A 19,923-nucleotide genomic window follows, 5' to 3' on the forward strand; every position below is an offset into this window, starting at 1 on the left:
TATTTATTTATTTTTTTTTTTTTTTTTTTTTGAGACGGAGTCTTGCTCTGTAGCCCGGGCTGGAGTGCAGTGGCCGGATCTCAGCTCACTGCAAGCTCCGCCTCCCGGGTTTGCGCCATTCTCCTGCCTCAGCCTCCGGAGTAGCTCGGACTACAGGCGCCCGCCACCTCGCCCGGCTAGTTTTTTGTATTTTTAGTAGAGACGGGGTTTCACTGTGTTAGCCAGGATGGTCTCGATCTCCTGACCTCGTGATCCGCCCGTCTCGGCCTCCCAAAGTGCTGGGATTACAGGCTTGAGCCACCGCGCCCGGCCCTCATCTACTTTTTTAACTCCAAAAAAAAAGAAAAAACTTTTTGTTGTTGTTGTTGAGACAGAGTGTCACTTTGTCACCCAGACTGGAGTGCAGTGGCCGGATCTCAGCTCACTGCAAGCTCCGCCTCCTGGGTTCACACCATTCTCCTGCCTCAGCCTCCCGAGTAGCTGGGACTACAGACGCCCGCCACCTCGCCCAGCTAGGTTTTTGTATTTTTTAGTAGAGACGGGGTTTCACCGTGTTAGCCAGGATGGTCTCGATCTCCTGACCTTGTGATCCGCCCGTCTCGGCCTCCCAAAGTGCTGGGATTACAGGCTTGAGCCACCGCGCCCGGCCAAAAGAAAAAACTTTTAAGGCTATGGCACTCCTAGGTATTTCCTCAAATGAGTTCAACACACTTGTCCACACAAACATCTACATGTAGATGTTACAGCAGCTGTATTCATGACTGCGAGAACCTGGAAGCACCCAAAATGCCTTCCAGTGGGTGAATGGATAAATAAACTGTGGAATGCCCAGACAATGGAGAGTTATTCAGCACTAAAAAGAAACGAGCTAGTAGACCACGAAGAGAAAGGGGGAATTTTAAATGCATGTGAGTAAGTGAGAGGAGCCCATCTGAAGAGGCTGCACACTGCATGATTCCAACTACAGGACATTCTGGGAAAAGCAAAATTATACAGACAGTAAAAAGATCAGTGGTTGCCAGGGGTTGGGGAGAGGGAAGGATGAATTGGCTGAGCACAGAGGATTTTTAGGGAGTGAAATGACTTTGAGGCTATGATATTATAGTGGTGGCTCCAGGACATCAGACATTTGTCTAAACACCCAGAACGCACAGCACCAAGAGTGAACCCTAAAGTCACCTGTGGACTCTGGGTAACAGTGATGTGTCAGTGTGGGGTTATCCATTGTAACAAATACCCCACAGGGTGTACGTGCTACATTTGTTACACTGCACGGTCCTTTGGGGAGGCGTGGGCTGTGTCCACCAATGAGACCAGCTTGTGAGGTGGAAACGCAGGCACCTGGGAGGAAAGGGGACCGTGGTGCACTTTACCCCCTGCCCAGGGAGTCCTCTGTGTGTGCATCAGGGGACAGGAAAGGGAAACAGGATTGTGTTGTCCTCTTGGGCCCTGTCTCTCCACCAGGATTCTTTTTCCAGTGCCCCACATGCCCGCTGGCCTGAGTGCCCAGGGTACGTTTCTGGGCCTGGAACGCCCCCACCCCATCCTTAATAGGAACATGTGCAGTGATAGTTGGGGAGGCCATGCGTGCCGGAGGAGGGGGTATCTGGGAAAGCTCTCTGCCTTCCTCTCCATTCCACTCTGAACCTAGAACCGGGCCCCCCTCCAAAATAAACTCATTTTTAGAAAGCGGTGCAACAGTGCTCATCAAGGGAACCCAGGCACCCACAGCTGGGCTCACTCTCTCTAGCCCTGCTAGCAGCCCCGGGCTGTGGTCGGAACATTTTAGGCCCACGGTAACTGTACCCTACTCTCTCCCCAGCACTGCAGAGAGCGGCCCCGGTCCATGGTAGTCATCGAGGTGTTCACCCCTGTGGTGCAGCGAATCCTCAAGCATAACATGGTGAGTTCCCCCTGCCCCAACACCCAGACCCCAGCGCCCAGTGCATGAGGCCCCGTGCACCTACCTGGCCTTTTATGTTGGCACAGATTTGGGGGATAGGATTGGCCCAGCCTGACAGCCAGGAACTGGGGTTGAGATTCTGGTTAAGGAGTTTTGGGGGTTTTGTACAGCTTGTCCTCCATTATGGCAACAGGAAGAATCTTTCTGCAGTACATAAGAATTACAAAAAGACCGTGGCTGGAGGAGAAGAGGAAAGCCTCCCAGGGAGAATAGGCCCAAATAATGTCTGTAGATGCCTCGCCCTGAAGGACCCAGAGCATAACTTCTCACTCCTTTAGTGTGGGCTGTGCACAGCGAGGTCCTTCCAGAGAGCACTATATGGAAGGGGGCAAGAGTCGCCTTGCAGTGGAGAAAACAGACACACCCAGACTCAGTCAGATGATCAAGGTCAACATCAACAACAATAAGCCAATTTGACAGAATTTCTCCTTGATATGATGTATAAAAACTACATTTGACCCCTATGGTCTTCCTCCCAGTAACCCATCACCCCATTGTAATCATGAGAAAAACATCAGACAAATCCCAAGAACGGGACAATCTACAAAGTACCTGGCCAATCCTCCCCACGGTCAAGGTCATCAAAAACAAGGAGATTCTAAGAAACTGTCACAGCTCAGAGGAGTCTACGGGGCATGACGACTAAATGTCATTTGGGGCCCTCCATGGAGTCCCAGAATCGAAGAGGGACATGAAGGCAAAACTGAGGAAATCTGAATAAAGCATGGCGTTTAATTTTTTTTTTTTTTAAATACAAAGGCAGGGTTTTACTTGCACACTTACAGTGGGTGGGGTGCTTGTAATCTGTGTGGCCCCTTGGTGTTCCCTCATCATTCCAGGGACAGCAGCAAATGCCATTATTTGCCCTGTATGACACAAGGAAACTGAGGCTTAGCTAGGTCCACTAAGTGGCCACAGGGGCCACAGGTAGGAATAAGAATAACATCTTTTTGCAGATGTTTATTGAACACTTTCTTGGAGTCAAGAGTGTGATGCTCTTTGAGTGTATTGTGTCATTAACTCTCGTGCCCTTCCCATGACATCTGTGCATAGGAGGAATCTGGGACCCAGAAAGGCAGGACAGGAAAGGCAGGGTCTGATGAGCAGCTGTGGGTGCTCCTGGGGGGAGCTAAGGAGCAGACAGCCCGAGGCCAGGGTTCCTAGTCACATGTTGTACTGAGCCAGCCACCACCTTAGACTTTAGAGCCTCCTGGAGCATGTGAAAACAACTGAAAAAGGGTAACCACAAATCATTTCGCTTGTGATGTAGCTTGCCTGTCTCCACATCATGGCCCTGAAGAATACTGTATCACCTACAGCCCCTTCCCCAGTCAGGAGTGGAAGTGCATGATACATGTGCTCCTCTACCCCTTCCATACTCATGGCAGACATCATTAATCAATTACAGCACTCTTCCTGTAGAGCCAGAGATAGCATCAGACTGTTTCCCCTCCTGCTTTCCAGGCCACCACTACCAACTGAATCGTGTTAGTACCATAATGAACACTATGTACCATTCTCTACCGTCAGCGATTGCAAACCATAATTGAATTGTTGCTGATTTCTGAGCCCCTCCTAGATTTGGGGTAAATTCATTTCTTGTTTTCAGAACACAGGGGAGAGGGACACCCTGTGCAGTTCTTTCTCCAGGACAAGCAGACTTCCCACTGGGGGATAGGAAGGGGTTTCTGCCTTAATTTGGGTGCTCATAGTTTCAAGGGGGAGATCTTTCTGGCTTTGGCCACCTGGGAGGAAAGGGGCCCTACTCGTTAACTTTAAAATCACTGCGGGTGTAGTGTATGGGGAGGGCCGTGCCATGTTGGAGTTCAGAGCAAAGGTTCTTCAGGTTTTCTTGCAAAGGACCTTAACTTGTCAATGGCAGAGCCATACCCCCAGGACATACTTGGCAGGGGAATGCCTCTTGAGGCACATAAACATTTTTGCATATTCCATGTTAGTCAATAAACCATTTCATAAGGGTTCTTTGGGGACATCTGACTTCAAAGGGAAAAAATTCAGAATTCAGACAGCCTGTCAGGACTTCACCATACAACGCCTCTCTTGTATTTGGTTAGTTTTATGGGCCTGGAGTGTTGACCATGTAATAATTTTCTCTATAAAAATCAGAACAACTCTCGGCAGACCCAGAATTTATAGTATCTGTGGCGGTCTGGCAGAGAGTGGGGACCCTCAGCCATGAGTCCTCGCCTCATTTGTAACGAGTACCCCCTAAGTGATCCCAGGTGTCTGGGGATGCTTTAACGCACCCAGATCCCACCTTGTTCTTGGCGCCTACTAATTACACACCATGAGCGGTGGCGTCAGAGGAGAACTGCAGGGAGGACCGAGGAGGATCCGCCCCTCGTGTAGAAGAACAGACTGTATTAAACAGTGATTATGGCCATGCCAGGCACGGGAAGACCTGATCTCATGGAATCCTGACAACACAGGCGGTGGGCGAGATAGAGCTTTGACATTCACTCATTGAATGCTCCCTGATGCTTAATGAGTGGCCATGGGTCAGCAGCACCGTTCTGGAGCTGGCGCTCTCAGCTGGTGTGGGGGTCAAGTCTCTGGTTAAGGAGCATAAGCCATGAGCCTGTTGGGGTAGCATGAACAGTGACTTCTCTTCACCCCAAATACAGTGTTTTTCCTTAAGGAGGCTCTCAGACATTTAGGAAACGGGGGGAACATAGCCACAGTGCTATTGTGGGATTTGGGGGCTCCCGCATTCCGAGTGTATCTCTTGCAAATATGTTATGTGCCCCATTTCATGGATGAGCAAACTGAAGCTTTGAGAGTCTCAACGTTCCTTGCTAGACCGAGATAAAAAGTAGAAACAAAAGGAAGCAGTTCTTTAGTATGTTCCTCTGGAGATTCAATCCAAGTAAAGCGCCAGACTGCGTTGTGAAGAACGGCCATGTGTCTCTGTGCCCCCATGCCACTCGGCGTGTTCTTGTGGCAAAGGAGGCAAGAAGACGTGGCTGTGGTCCCCAGTGGACCACCAGCTAATCTGACCTCCAGTTTTCCAAGGGCATTATATTTTTCAGAGGCTGCTGGATCCCTCTGTAAATGTTTATTTCCATGGAAATGACCTTGATTATTCAAAAATCCATTAGCTAAGATGACAGTTACCTAAGTCTCTGTTGAAGCAGTTCATAGAATCATAAAACCCTAATGGTGGAAGGGGCTAGAGATCGCTTCTGTGGACCCTCATTCCATAGTGGGGACCGTGAGGCCCAGAGACGGGCGTGGCAGCCCAAAGCCAGATGAAATACTTGTGAGGCAGATGCACTGGCTCCGGGACTCTGCTTCCCTCTTTATGTAGCAGGACAGTCCTAGCAGACAGGTGAGTGAAAGCTCTCTCTCCACTGTCCCTTAAGGACCCAGTTCAGCCCCTTTGACTCCACGTGAAGAAGCCTCCAGTGGCTCTAGAAACTCTCCTGGGAGCTCGCGGGAGGGCATGGTAGGAACGGGTTCCACTCAGAGCTTTCATGCCAGCTTCGGGGTCAGTTAGACCTGAAGGGGTCTCTACTTCTTTTCTACAGCTTAGAGTCCTGATTCAGGCTGCTCTCTTTAAAAAACAGGTTCCACTGAGATGGGTACAGAGGGACAGGTCTGGAGACTCCAGGCTCCCCTCCGTGTCTTGCTGGTCAGCCACATCACTTTTATGGAGGGTCTGGGCAGGGCCGTGCCGCTCCTGACTGGCCGGACACAGCCCGAGGGGCTGGCAGTCCCAGCACCTCACCAGCCCTAGCCACAACTCTGGAAATGAATGTGGCAGCCAGATTCACAGGCCCCTGTCCAGCCCATGCCTCTCTCCTCTGCTCCTGGCAAGCCCCAAGCCCGCCACTGGGCTGGGTGCCGCCTTCCTGCCTCCTGGCAGAGCTCGCTGTGGCGTGGCCCCTGTCTTCCTGACACCTGGAAGAGGCCGAGCACAGCAGCCACCAGTTATGGCCCTTGGCCGGCACGGGCAGGGTCCCTGTGTCCTTGACCTGGCCCCTCGACAGAGCGCCACAGTGGACCCTTTAGTTCCGGGGGGCTGGTGGATGGAGACACGCAGGCACTGCTTTCCCTAGTGTGGCACAGATGGGGCCTCCCACCAGGGCCGTCGCCCTGTCCCCTCATGATAGTGACACATGCCAGTGCCTCTCCTGCCACTAATGCCTGGTGCATGCACATGCGCCTAGGCTCCTCATTGCACATGCATGCCTCTGTCTACACCAGCCTCTCACAAACACACATCCATTCACACCCACCTCACACTTCCACACCCACCTCACACTCTCCTCCTTCCACACCCACCTCTCACCTTCCACACCCACCTCACACTTCCACACCCACCTCACACTTCCACACCCACCTCACACTCTCCTCCTTCCACACCCACCTCACACTTCCACACCCACCTCACACTCTCCTCCTTCCCCACCCCCCTCTCACCTTCCACACCCACCTCACACTTCCACACCCACCTCACACTTCCACACCCGCCTCACACTCTCCTCCTTCCACACCCACCTCTCACCTTCCACACCCACCTCACACTTCCACACCCACCTCACACTTCCACACCCACCTCTCACACTCTCCTCCTTCTACACCCACCTCTCTCACCTCCTTCCACACTCACCTCTCACCTTCCACACCCACCTCTCACACTCACCTCCTTCCACATCCACCTCACACCTCCACACCCAGCTCTCACACTCTCCTCCTTGTACACCCACCTCTCTCACCTCCTTCCACACCCACCTCTCACCTTCCACACCCACCTCTCACACTCACCTCCTTCCACATCCACCTCACACCTCCACACACACCTCTCTCACCTCCTTCCACATCCACCTCACACCTCCATACCCACCTGTCACACCTCCACACCCACATATCACACTCACCTCCTTCCACATCCACCTCACACTCACCTCCACACCCCTGTCACACTCACCTCCTTCCACACCCACCTCTCTCACCTCCTTCCACACCCACCTCACACTCACCTTCCACACCCACCTCTCTCCTCCTTCCACACCCACCTCATGCTCTCATCCTTCCACACCCACCTCACACTCACCTCCTTCCACACCCACCTCACACTTACCTCCTTTCACACCCACGTCTCACACACCTCCTTCCACACTCCACATTCCCGTCAGAAGCACCCTCTCTTGTCCCCCCAGCCTTTCTGGCTCTCTTTTCTCTTTCTCATCTCATTTGTCCCACACGTGCGTTTTGAGGGTGGCTTTCTCTACAGCCAAAAGCACCTGCTCATCAGATGGTCCTTCAGAGCGGAAGTGCAGGTGTCATGGTGCCGTTCTTTGAAGTAGACGCCACCTGTCCTTTCGAGAGGGTTGGCGTTTCCCCATTGCCTTCCCCATCGACAGCTCCAGGCAGAGCCGGGTCCTTCCCTTCCTTCCGGTGTCGTGGCTGCCCTGGGCTCCTGCCCTGCCTGGCACCATCCCCTGACTCCTGTCCTTTGCTCTCTCTGCAGGACTTTGGGAAGTGCCCGCGACTGAGGCTGTTTACTCAGGAGTACATCCTTGCCTTGAACGAGCTCAACGCGGGGATGGAAGTGGTGAAGAAGTTCATTCAGAGGTGGGTCTTCAGCGCGACGCCCCTCTTTAGCCTCGGAGCCACTTTCTTCTCTGATCCTGTTTCCTCAGATATCCCTGGGGGGCTGTTGTGTAATTAAATGAAGACTCCCTCTATGAGGAAGCCCCTAGCCCACTGCACGGTGCCCGATAGGAGCTCAGAAAACGGCAGTGGACCTCAGCAACACTACTGTTTCCTCAGGTCCCACGACCCCTCGGGCTGTGGGCGCCATGTGTTTAGGACTCACGCCCACCCCTGGTGGTCCCAGAGCATCGACGGCCGCTTGAACAGTCACCCCTAAAACATAACCCACAGGAAGCCGAATATTCTTGCTCCTCACTCACTTTTGGTACTTGGGGTTGGTGTTTTGGTTTTGGTTTTTTTTTTTTTGGAGGAGGCTTGTTTTTGCCTTTTTTTTTAATTTTAAATTTTCTCTCCGTGCTCCAGTTTCCTCATCTGTAACACAAGAACCATAGTACCCATCGCCCAGTTAGTGCGATGCTCCAGTGATTAGTAGACACAACACACAGAGAACGCTGCAGAAGTCTCGTGTCAGGCCAAGCTGTCATCAGTCCTGTTCTTCTCATCTTTTTTGTTTGTTTGTTTTGAGATGGAGTCTCGCTCTGTCACCCAGGCTGGAGTGCAGTGGCTCGATCTCAGCTCACTGCAACCTTCGGCTTCCGGGTTCAAGCAATTCTCCTGCCTCAGCCTCCCAAGTAGCTGGGATTGCAGGCACATGTTAGCATGCCTGGCTAATTTTTGTATTTTTAGTAGAGACAGGGTTTCACCGTGTTGGCCAGGCTGGTCTTGAACTCTTGACCTCAGGAGATCCACCTACTTCGGCCTCCCAAAGTGCTGGGATTACAGGCGTGAGCCACTGCCCCCAGACTCTTCTCATCTTTTAAGAAAATCACAATAACCCATTTAAACAAGTTCTGAAACTACACATTTCCTAAATATGCTCACCTGGAACTCACGAAGCCGTTTGAGGGTGGCTTTGTGACATGCCCTCAGGCCAGAGCCCTGGTGACACCACCCAGCTGTGGTTTGCAACATCTTGTCAGGTTAGGCCATTCTTAGTGACAGCAGCCTTGATGGCAACTTCCCAGAAATGGTACAGCTATTATCCTTAGGACCACAAAAATAGCCATGACAAGTAATAATTAGTGGCACTTATTGAGGACTTATTGACTATGCTGCTGACTCTATGCTAAGCCGAAGTGACCCTCATCATTTTTCTTCCAAAGCAGGACGTGTTTGAAAGTAGAATGAGGTGTTAGGAATAATTATTCCTGAACCACCAGGTGTAAGCATGACTGTCCCAGGACATATGGCCACCATTTGCTAGGTCTGTCCGTGAATTAGAAAAGCTGGTCCTAACTGTACCCCCTGAGGAGGTGGCCGCTGTCCTCATTTTATAGCTGCAGAAACAGGGTGGAGAGTTTAGGAGGTTTCCAAGGCCACTCGGGTTTGAACCCAGGAACCCTGGATCTGGAGTGCACAGCCGGGAGCTTTGCCTTCTGCTGCCTGCACGTGGCACAGACAGGACCCAAATCCTGGTGCCACCAATTGCACAGCAAAGGCTCTCAGAGCCCCCCAAGCAGTGCTGGCAGAGCGGGCAGTCCTGTACCTGAGCAGTGGCCCTCCCTTGTCCCCTTTCCCCTGTCCGTGGGCCTCACTCCTGCAGGCTTCTCACCCCGGCCCTCTGCTTTTTTCCAGCATGCACGGCCCCACAGGGCATTGCCCCCACCCCCGGGTCCTGCCCAACCTGGTGGCCGTGTGCCTGGCTGCCATCTACTCCTGCTATGAAGAGTTCATCAACAGGTCAGTTGCTGAACCACTGCCACCCAGAGGGTTTGGGAGGGGCAAACTGTCATCCCCATCGTGGGCAAAGTCACCAAGAACTGACCAGGCCGGAGAGGTGGAGTAGCTGTTTACTGGGCAGACTTCATGGTGTATTTGCCAGTTCCCCTGGGCCCAGAACCCAGGGATGCTGCTGAAGAAGCGAGCGCTGAATCAGCACCGCAACTGCAAGGCTGTTAGAGCTGCTTGGCTTTAGGGACAGATGTTTTATGCTGAAGATCTCTCACCACTGGAGAGGTAGGACACACTGGTGTGTGTGTGAATGTGTGCACATGGGTATACAAATGCATGTGTGAACTGTACACATACATGTGACTGTGTGTACGTGTGTGCACATGGAGGTGTGAATATGTGCCCGTTGTTGGGGACAAGGGTTGACAGTAAGGTTTAGCCTGTCTGGTCTTGCCTTTTGAGAACACAGGCTTTTGCCCATGATTTGCATGGTTTTATTTTTTCGATACAGGGTCTCACTCTGTCACTTAGGCTGTGCTGGAATACAGTGGTGCAGTCATAGCTCACTGCAGCCTCAAACTCCTGGACTCAAGCAGTCCTCCCACCTCAGCCTCCCAAGTAGCTAGGACCACAGGCACATGCCACCACTCATGGCTAATATTTAAAATTTTTTTTGTAAAGACAGGATCTTGCTATGTTACCCAGGCTGGCCTCAAACTCCTGGGCTTAAGCAGTCTTCCCACTTTGACCTCCCAGAATGCTGAGGTTACAGGCGTGAACCACTGCACCTGTTTTTCTTGAGTGCCTGCCGTGTGCTTGACACAATTTCAGTGCTAGAGAGCGAGCAAGATCACAAATTCCCTGCTCTTTTGGGGCTTCCATTCTACCAGGAAGAGATCATGTACAAGTAAATGTGCAAATGTCAGAGGGTAAGAAAAACCGTGCAAGCAATAAAACCGAGTGGTGGGGTAGCAAGTGACCGGAAGAGGTGAGGCAGGGTCTCCGCCTGGCTTTGGAGCCTCCAAAAGGAAACTCCAAGACCAGCGTTTGGGTGGAAGTGGCTTCCTAGGAAGATGGTCCCAGGAAACACTGGGGGACAGGGAAGGAAGGACAGCAGTGAAGTATGAATTAATAAGCAGATGAGGCTGGGTGTGGTGGCTCACACCTGTAATCCCAGCACTTTGGGAGGCCAAGGCAGGCAGATCACTTGAGGTCAGGAGTTCGAGTCCAGCCTGGCCAACATGGTGAAACCCCGTCTCTACTAAAAAAATACAAAAATTGGCCGGGCGTGGTGGCACATGACTGTACTCAGCTACTCAGGAGGCTGAGGCAGGAGAATAGCTTGAACCTGGGAGGCAGAGGTTGCAGTGAGCCAAGATCATACCACTGCACTCCAGCCTGGGCAACAGAGTGAGACTTCTTCTCAAAAATAAATAAATAAATAAGCAAGCAAGCAATCAGGTGACCACTTCGGGCAGCTGGCATGCACTCCCACTGTGCCCCAGGAGGCCATGCGGAGCACACTGAGAATTGCTGTGCTGAGAGTTGCTCAGCCGAGGCTGGCTGTGCTGGGGGAGTCACTCACCAGCTCCCATCCCTCGCTGGCTGAGAACTGCTCCCGGGATGCAGACTGATGCAGATGCCATTACTTTATGGGGAACTTTCTGCAGTGACCTCTGGTGTCATTGGAGGGGATGTGACATGCAGAACGCAGTGGTCTCTGCTGCAGCCACCCAGTTGTTCAGGTGGTACACTGCACAACTCTAAGGAGACCAACATGAGTCCAGACCCCGCCAGAGCTAGGGATACGGCAGGAGGGTATTTCAGTCTTTTCTTAAAACGAAGGCGGTAGAGCATTCGGAGTCGCTGAAAACCTGGCAGGGGGAACTTCTCAAACAAATGCCATACTGCTGAGATCTTGGGAGGGGGCAGGAAAAGGCATTTGATATATCGGGGGCTGCTTCCTTGCAGCAGGCCATGAGAGAGGGTCACTGTTTTAATGCCTTCAGCCTCAGGTCCCGATGTTCAAAGGGGACCATGTCCCACCTTGAATCACTTCCCTGATGAGAAAGAAGTGCAGGGACTCCAGGGGCCAGAATGTGGAGATGGGAGGCTGCTCATTCCCAAGGGCTTGTTCTGGAGCTGACAACACGGTGAGGCAAAAAGAGGAGAAAACGGAAGCCAGAGGGTAGTGCCAGGCCTGCACTTTTTACATTTTTAGTACAGACGGGGTTTCACCATGTTAGCCAGGATGGTGTCAATCTCCTGACCTCGTGATCTGCCCACCTTGGCCTCCCAAAGTGCTGGGATTACAGGCGTGAGCCACTGCGCCTGGCCTACAGTATTTAAGTTATGCCCAGAGTGTGCAGGAGCCAGCTCACCTATTTCTTTTGGGAACACGTCCCTTCCAAGATCTGTAATGATATCATATCGGTAGCTTGAAGTAGCTGTGGTGGGAGTATTTACACAAAAGAAATTGGTAAGCACTGCAGATCAGGGCTTCTTCCTTTTTTTGAGACAGAGCTTCGCTCTTGTCGCCCAGGCTGGAGTGCAGTGGCACAATCTTGGCTCGCTGCAGCCTCCACCTCCTGGGTTCAAGCGATTCTCCTGCCTCAGCTTCCTGAGTAGCTGGGATTACAGGTGTGGGCCACCACACCTGGCTAATCTTTGTATTTTTGGTAGAGATGGGGTTTTACCTTGTTGGCTAGGCTGGTCTCGAACTCCTGACCTCAAGTGATCTGCCCGCCTCGGCTTCCCAAAGTGCTGGAATTACAGGCGTGAGCCACTGCCCCCGGCCAGATCAGGGCTTCTTTCTTTGGAGAGTTGGTTGTTAGACATTTACCAGCGTACCTTGGGTTATATCTCAGGTTTTTTTAAAAAAAACAAAGAAACAAAAGGGTGCCCAGGACCCTCCCAGTGCCATTCTGATTTAATTAGGATGGCCCTGGCATCTGTTTTTGGAAGGAGCCTCAGGGAGGTGATATTTACGTTGATACCTCCTGGCTGTTCTCCAGGTAAGAAGCAGGAAGAAGGTGACCCAGGGAGAGAACCACACGGGCAAAGGCCTGGCAGTGATGGGTGAAGGTGCCATTGGTCACAATGATTTTGTTTTTGTTTTTTGGATTTTTTTGGAAACAGTTTCACTCTGTCACCCAAGCTGGAGTGCAGTGGCGCAATCTCTTTTCACTGCAACCTCTGCATCCTGTGTTGAAGCAATTTTCATGCCTCAGCCACCCAAATAGCTGGGGTTACAGGTGTGCACCACCACACCTGGCTAATTTTTATTTTATTTTATTTTATTTTATTTATTTATTTATTTGTATTTTTAGTAGAGATGGGATTTTGCCATGTTGGCCAGACTGGTGTCAAACTCCTGGCCTCAAGTGAAATTCCCCCCTCAGCCTCCAAAAGTGCTGGGATTACAGGGGTGAGCCACCGTGCCCGTCTACAATGTTTTTGTATCTATGGGTCCTTGAACCACTACTTCAGAATCACCTGGACTGTTTTAAAATAGATTCCTGGCTGCAGTATTTCTGGGGTATGGCCCAGGAGTCTGCATTCTAAACAAGCTGCACAAGTCATTCTGCTGCACGCTGAATGTGGAGGTCCCTGCGGGGGAGGAGCCAAAGGAAATCCAGTGTGACTGGAGCAGAGAGAAGGAAAGGGAAGCAAAAGATGGAGTTGGAGAGAGAAGCAGCGCTGGGCCATGAGTGGGCAGCTTCTCACACCTCCTAGTGCCTGGGACTCTCTAGGGCTTGGCATTAAAATGAAGATTCGGATTCAGCAGGTCTGGGGCAGGACCTGAGACTCTGCTTGTGTCACAAGCTCTCAGGCGAAGCTGTGGGCTGGGGATCACGCTGTAAGTAGCGGGGCTGTCCTGGGTTTCAGTGGCAGAACTTTTATCCTGGGAGCGTTGGAGAGTCCATAGTGGGTTGTAAGTGGAGAAGGGACGTGATGGGATTTCAGTTCCATTCCCCTCTGGCTGCTGCTGTGAGGAGGATGGGGTTAGGGGGCAGATGTGACCCTGGGGAACTGTTAGGTGGCTGTGGCAAGGAGATGCCAGGTTGGAGGCTGGCGAGGGTGAGACAGTGCCTGCTGCCTCCCACCCACCCTGGCTCAGCCATGCTGAGCCCCCTCGGAGCCCACGTTAGCTTGGGTTCCAGCTGATGCCATAAGTTTCCTGGATGTCACCCAGAGAAGCACGATACTGCCAACACGTTTCTTGGGCTCAGGTCCATGACGCCCCCTCAGTCAGTCCCTTCAAGATAAAGCCCGTCATGTCCTCCAGGCCATCCACAGTGCTCTTTGTGGGCAAATGTACACAATGTACTCACACTGAAAAGAACAGACAGCTTGACCCAGGTTAGCGTGGCTCTCTCGAAAATCACCAATCTGAGCCAAACAGCCTTGAAAATCTACTTTTAAAACCCGGCAAAGGCAAACAAAGAGAAATGGAGTGTTGAGCACTTGGGGAGCAAATCAGATCTGAACCAAAGAATTTAGGTCTCTCCCCATCACAGACCACACACAAGTTTTTATCAACGATAGAATTCTCGGACTTCAGCCGGCGGATTATTTGTCCCAGCAAAGCTGAAAGTATATTTATTAAACACCCTTGGTGGGCTCAGCTCGGGCCTGGTTTCTGGCATGTGCTGGATCCACTCAGACCCTTCCTGTGCATGGGGCTCAAGTTCTGCACACAGCCCTTGGAAGGGCTACTCACAGGCTCCCTCCCACCCCTTCCCCCAGCCACAACAATTCCCCAAGCAAAATGCCCGCAGTGTAGCCCTGTCCTCAAGCCTAGGAGCCCCTTTAGAGGCACAGGATCCATGCCTGTGACACATCTGGGGAAGGACTAGATAAGCAGCTGTTCTCAATCATGCCATTGTGCTTGAAGTCTTGGATTAGTGGATCTCAACCTTGACCACACACATGAGGAACCTTAAAAATTGCTCATGTCCAGGTCCCACCCTGGAGATTCCTGTCTAACTGGGCTTTGGGATGTTTAGAAGTATACCCGGGGGATCCTGGTGTCCAGCCAGGGGTGGAAAGCTTTGGTTTAGGAGGAGTTCGAGGGTAGGAAGGGCAAGAGTAGCAGGAAGAAATCAAGGAAGACTTCCTGGAGGAGGGGACCTGCACAGATCTTAGGGGACCTTGGAAGCCAACCTAGTTAGACGGATCCTGGGCTTTGGGGTCCGGGAGATCTGGTTTCAAATCCCATCTCCATCAACTCATGGGCTGTTTAATTAGGGGTAGATCATTTAACTTCTGAGACTGTCTTTCCTCGCCTGTGGCACAGAGACAGGAATCACTGTTCAGTGATGTCTGTGAGCATCTGTATGACTGCACTTAGCACTGTGCTGGCTCATGGGCACCAGCAGAGGAACCCGTTGATGGTACTACTGTCCCTTACAACAATGCACCTCCCAGGCAACTGGGCACCTTGGGAAGCACTCAGTCAGGGGAGGGACTTTAACCAGGTCAAGGCTCTGACAGGTCCTGCTGTTAAGAGGCCTAATGTCATCTCGTCTGCCCCAGCATTTCCCTAACAAATGTGAGATTAATAATGCCATAGAGCCCCTTTCTGAGTTAACACCTGTTGACACCTTGTGCAGGCTTCTGTTCCTCCAGGCAGTCAGAGATGCTGTGCCTGGAATGTTACCCAGGAGGAATGGGGGTTCTGCAGACAGGAGGGCTAGACTCCAGGGCCCAGGCTGGAATTCTGGGGTTTGGGATCCCATTGAAGTGGGTTCCCAGGAGGGCAGATACTGAGCTTGCTCACTTGGCTGGGTTTGGGGGCAGGAGAGCAGAGTCCTGGAGGACATTGTGAGGTCAGGGATTGGAGGATAGTTAAACTGCAGGAAGCAACTAAAAGCAAAATAGTAGATCCCGTTGGCTTATCAAGAAAGTGGCCAGTGGTGTTTTGGTGGAGAATGCCAAGAGCCTTATGGCTGTCATGTAGAGATCAGCATCCACTCAGTCGGTCAGCAAATGTTTATTGAGCGCCTGTTATGTGCTGAAGTGACAGCATGGACTGTAGAGACAGGCAGCCTGGGTTGGGCTGCCATCCCCACCTCTTCCTGTCTAGACCTTGGGCAAGCCGCGCACCCAGGCTGAGCCTCAGTTTCCTCATTTCTAGCACGGGGATGATGATAGTATTACATTGTGGCCTCATCCTGGGATTCAGGAAGGCCTTTAGCCTGGTGGGTCGTGGTGCATCATGAACGGTGCCTGTACTCATGTGCCCTCTCCCACCTCTTCCCCCAGCCGCGACAATTCCCCAAGCCTGAAGGAAATCCGGAATGGCTGCCAGCAGCCGTGCGACCGGAAGCCCACTTTACCTCTGCGCCTTCTGCACCCCAGCCCGGACCTGGTGTCTCAGGAAGCCACGCTGTCTGAGGCCCGGCTCAAGTCGGTGGTCGTGGCCTCCAGTGAGATCCACGTGGAGGTGGAACGCACCAGCACTGCCAAGCCGGCGCTGACGGCCAGCGCGGGCAACGACAGCGAGCCCAACCTCATCGACTGCCTCATGGTCAGCCCCGCCTGCAGCACCATGAGCATCGAGCTGGGCCCCCAGGCCGACCGCACGCTCGGCTGCTACGTGGAAATCCTCAAGCTGCTGTGAGTGCTCCCCGCGTGCGCGCCCCCAGGGCGGGCGGGAGGAGAATGGGCTTTGCTGCTGGGTGCGGCTGTGTTTGTTGGTTCAAACTACGCAGGTAGAGTGGTGTGTGTGTGAGTGCACACAAGCTGGTGTGTGCAAGAGTGTGCATAAGCACAAGTGTGGCTGTGAGTATAGGCGTACAGGGTGCATATGTACAGGTGGGTGAGGGACACGTGGGTGTGTGCACAGGTGGCTGTGGTTGTGTATCTGTGAACATATGGTGTGTGTATACACACACGTGGGGTGCATGCGTGGCTTTGTACCTGTATGCTTGAGTGCCTGGGCACATGTGTAAGGTACACGCCCAAGCATACATGTATACATACATCTGCACGAGTTTGTGTGTGTGTGAGGATCTGGATACATCTGCCAGGGTGTGCAGGAGCACAAGGGTTCCCAAGTGTGTCTGTGAGTATGTGGACATCTCTGGTGTGTTGGGTGTGTGGGATCCTCTGAGCTTGTGAGTGTCTTTGTGTGCGTGAACGGCCATGGGTGGATGTGGGTGCGACGGCACACGTGGTCTGCTGAGTGTGGGTGTTTATAGGAGATGGGTGTGGGCATGCATGTGGATTTCTCTGTAGGGGTGTGTGTGTGTGTGTTAAATGCACAAGAGTGGGTATGTCTACTCACTTGTGCTAGTTTTGTGCACGAGTGGCTGTGGCTGCATGCATGTGGGTATAACCATTTGTGCTCTAGGGTTGGAGAGCATGTGTGTTTCTCTGTATATGTTTGCGGGTATGTGCATGAGCCCATGTGTGTTTGTATTGTGTGAGCCATGTATGCCGTGTGTCTTTGGGGTGTGAGCATCTGTGCATATGTATGTGTCTGAGTGAGTGAGGGGTCATGGGCAGGAGTGTGTGAGTCTGTCTTGGGTATGTGGCTCTGCGTATTTGTGCCGTGTGCCTGGGTGTCTGTGTGCGCGCATTGGTGTTGCGTGTGCCTGTGTGTGGGTGTAGGAGACCCGTGGACCCGGGGCTGCCCTGGGTGGTGTGGCTTCTGAGCTGGCTCCTTCTGTGCCTATCCCTCCCGCTCCCTGAACCTCAGTTGTGTGACTAAGGTAGAGGGGAGTACAGTTCTTAATCCGTGACCCCTAAGGGTCTCTCCAGCCTTGTCATCCACACGTTCCACCTGACACATCTCAAACCCGTGAGCACCTGGTTCCAGGAGCCCCAGTTTGAGGGACCTCATTGACTGTTCCCTTCTGCCCCCCACAGAGCCATGTGGTTCCACAGACAAGCTCAGGTCTGCAGACACTCGGCAGACACCTCCCGCTTGCTCGCTCCACAAACTCCTTCCTTTGGAACAGGCTCTGCGCCACTCTCAGGAGCTTTGAATCCAGAGATGGGCGTTTTCAGATGCAGCTGCTTGTGGTTGCTGGACTTTTCGGAGGGGTTGGGGGTCCAGCTGTGTTGTCACATTTATCCAGTGCATGATGCCTGTCTAGAACCAGGGCTGCCAGGGCCGTCAGCCTGCAGGGAGACCGCTTGGCAGCCCGGTGCCTGGGGTGTGGTCTGTGTGGGTGGGCGGGGTTTCCCTGAGGCCCTGTGTCGTCACGCGGCTGGGCAGCGTTTGTTCATTCTGTCGTGTGTGTGTTGCTCCTGGAGTCTGCTCAGGGTTTGGAGGGACAGAGGGCAGCTTCTGAGGGCCTGGTGAGCTGGAGAAATGGCTGGGAGGCACCTTGGAGTGCCCCCTGTGCTCTACTAGCAAGGCCTGTGGTGTCTGCGAAGGTGAACACATGGGCACACACAGTCATAAGATGGCGTTTGCTGGTTTGAAGGAGATCGTGGAGGCAGCGTCCCCACATAGCCTCCTCTGCCCTGACTTTGGCACCGGAGAGGAAAGGGTGGGGTGTGCCCAGGGGTTCAGGACCAGCCCCGCCTCATGGTCCCAGCAGCAGAGGTCGGGTGAGGGCATAACTGCATTCAGTGACCTCCACCCCCAGCCAAGTGGAATTCCAGATCCCACTAAGAGAGTGTCTCCAAGAACACACCACAGACCTGAGTGTCTCCAAGAACACACCACAGACCTGAGTGTCTCCAAGAACACACCACAGACCTGAGTGTCTCCAAGAACACACCACAGACCTGAGTGTCTCCAAGAACACACCACAGACCTGAGTGTCTCCAAGACAAAGAAAGGTGCCAGCTCTCCCAGCGGCAGCCAGGTTAGGGCATCTCCCCGGATTTTTGGAGAGGTCTCCTTGCTCTGATGGAGATAGAAGCCTCCAGGCCAGAGACTGGCCCTGCTGTCCACTCCAGCTCCCCAATTCCAGCTGGTTTTTACAAACACCATGAACCTCTGGGCCTTCTGCTGTTTTGGGCCTGACTCCTATTTCTCATTAAGCACTAAAGGTTTGAGTTTCATAACACAGTTGGCACACATTTTTTCCTTCTTCATAAACATGCTCATGAATGAGGACTCTGTTCTCCCCCATCTGCGTCCAGACCCCCTGCCTGCCCCACATCATCCAGCTGCCAGGGCACAGGTGGGGGTCGGGGCCATCGCCAAGGGCCCAGGACAGTCAGGGCAAGCCAGGAGGGGTTCTCGATGGGGCTACGCAGAGGAGCAGCTCACGCCCAGCCCCAAAACCTCCACAAAATGGGATTATGCTTCCAGCAGCCTCTTCCACCTTGGGGGAGCGCAACACAATTTGGGCCTGATAACTGTGTTTTCCCAACAACTTCCCTCCCCACACCCAGCAGGCTGCTTCTGTTGCTGACTCATTGGAGGCCTCAAACTGGTTGGACCCAAACACCCCCAGCTGCTCAAAGGGCTCCAAAGTGAGATACATCAGGAAAGGCACAGACTCAGAGTCAGACCGTGCTAGGTTCCAATCCCACCTGTGCCACATACTAGTTGTGACCTTGGAAGGTTGGTCATCTTCTCTGAGCCTCTGGTCCCAGACTGGGAGGTGGCACAAGTATGGCTGCATCTGGCATTGGGAAAGAGATGGGAGGGGCCAGCCCTGAGTGCCTGGCACAGAGCAGACACCTCTGCGAGGTGAACACCTGGCCCATGGGAGTAGCCACCATTTATGACGCAGCTGTGTTCCCGACACTTGCCCATACTATTGAGGGCGAGATGCGTCATTGATTCCCTAACAGTGCTTTGAGGGATAAAAGCCACATGGCATTCATCGCACACCTGGATTGCAGGAAACTTGCATCTCAGCGTTGAGGAAATGCAGCCGCAGGCCTGAGCTGCTGTGGAACTGTGGCCAGTGTTCTTGGCTCCTCTGGGCTTCAGGTTTCGCGTCTGTAAAATGCGTGTCTTCTCAGAGGACTGATCAGTTGCCGCGTGTTCCCATAGGAAGGTCCCTGCATCATTAGAATTTGACACTTTTGAAAAGTAACCTAAGTTGCAAAAATTTCCTGGAGATCCTTGAAAAGGAAAACTATTCCAAATGCAGGTCGAGGCTGATGTGGAAAAAAAATCACCGCGTGAGGTGCAGGCAGGGTGGGGTGATGAAAAGAACGCAGATTCGGGAGGCGAAGAAGAGCTTTGGGATTTATAGTCATTTAGAGTCCAGCTCTTTTCCTGCTGGGCACCTGTGTGTGATTCACACCTTCATTTATCCACCTATTTATTCATTCTTTCATCCAGCTTTTATTGCATACCTACGCCAGGCCAGACTTTACGCCAAATACCATACTTGTCCCTGTACTCAGTCCCTCTGAACCTAAGTATTGCCAAGTGCTAAGAGCAGCGACATCAAGGGCTCAGCGGGGCTGCTGTAGAGCTCAGATGGGCAGAGTGTGGAACTGCAGCACACTGGGGCCACAGGGGTAGGACGCGCTTCTGATCGGCCCTGATCGGCTCCCATCTACTGCTGGGGACTCTTCGCAAACGTTAGATTTTAAAAGAGCCCTTGATGGACTGCAGCTCAGCT

General features: G+C 52.7%; 1 protein-coding gene across 3 annotated transcripts in view; it reads left to right on the top strand.

The window, feature by feature from the left end:
• CMIP (c-Maf inducing protein) overlaps positions 1–19,923 on the top strand; it is a 264,953-nt gene that overhangs the window by 216,140 nt on the left and 28,890 nt on the right. For all 3 annotated transcript variants that reach the window (XM_025370610.1, XM_025370611.1, XM_025370612.1), the window contains 4 exons: positions 1,823–1,903; positions 7,458–7,561; positions 9,278–9,382; positions 15,641–15,994. In XM_025370610.1, coding sequence (XP_025226395.1) covers positions 1,823–1,903; positions 7,458–7,561; positions 9,278–9,382; positions 15,641–15,994 — 644 coding nt within the window. The remainder of the gene's footprint in view (positions 1–1,822; positions 1,904–7,457; positions 7,562–9,277; positions 9,383–15,640; positions 15,995–19,923) is intronic.

Source organism: Theropithecus gelada, chromosome 20, assembly GCF_003255815.1.
Source record: "Theropithecus gelada isolate Dixy chromosome 20, Tgel_1.0, whole genome shotgun sequence".
NCBI lineage: Eukaryota > Metazoa > Chordata > Mammalia > Primates > Cercopithecidae > Theropithecus > Theropithecus gelada.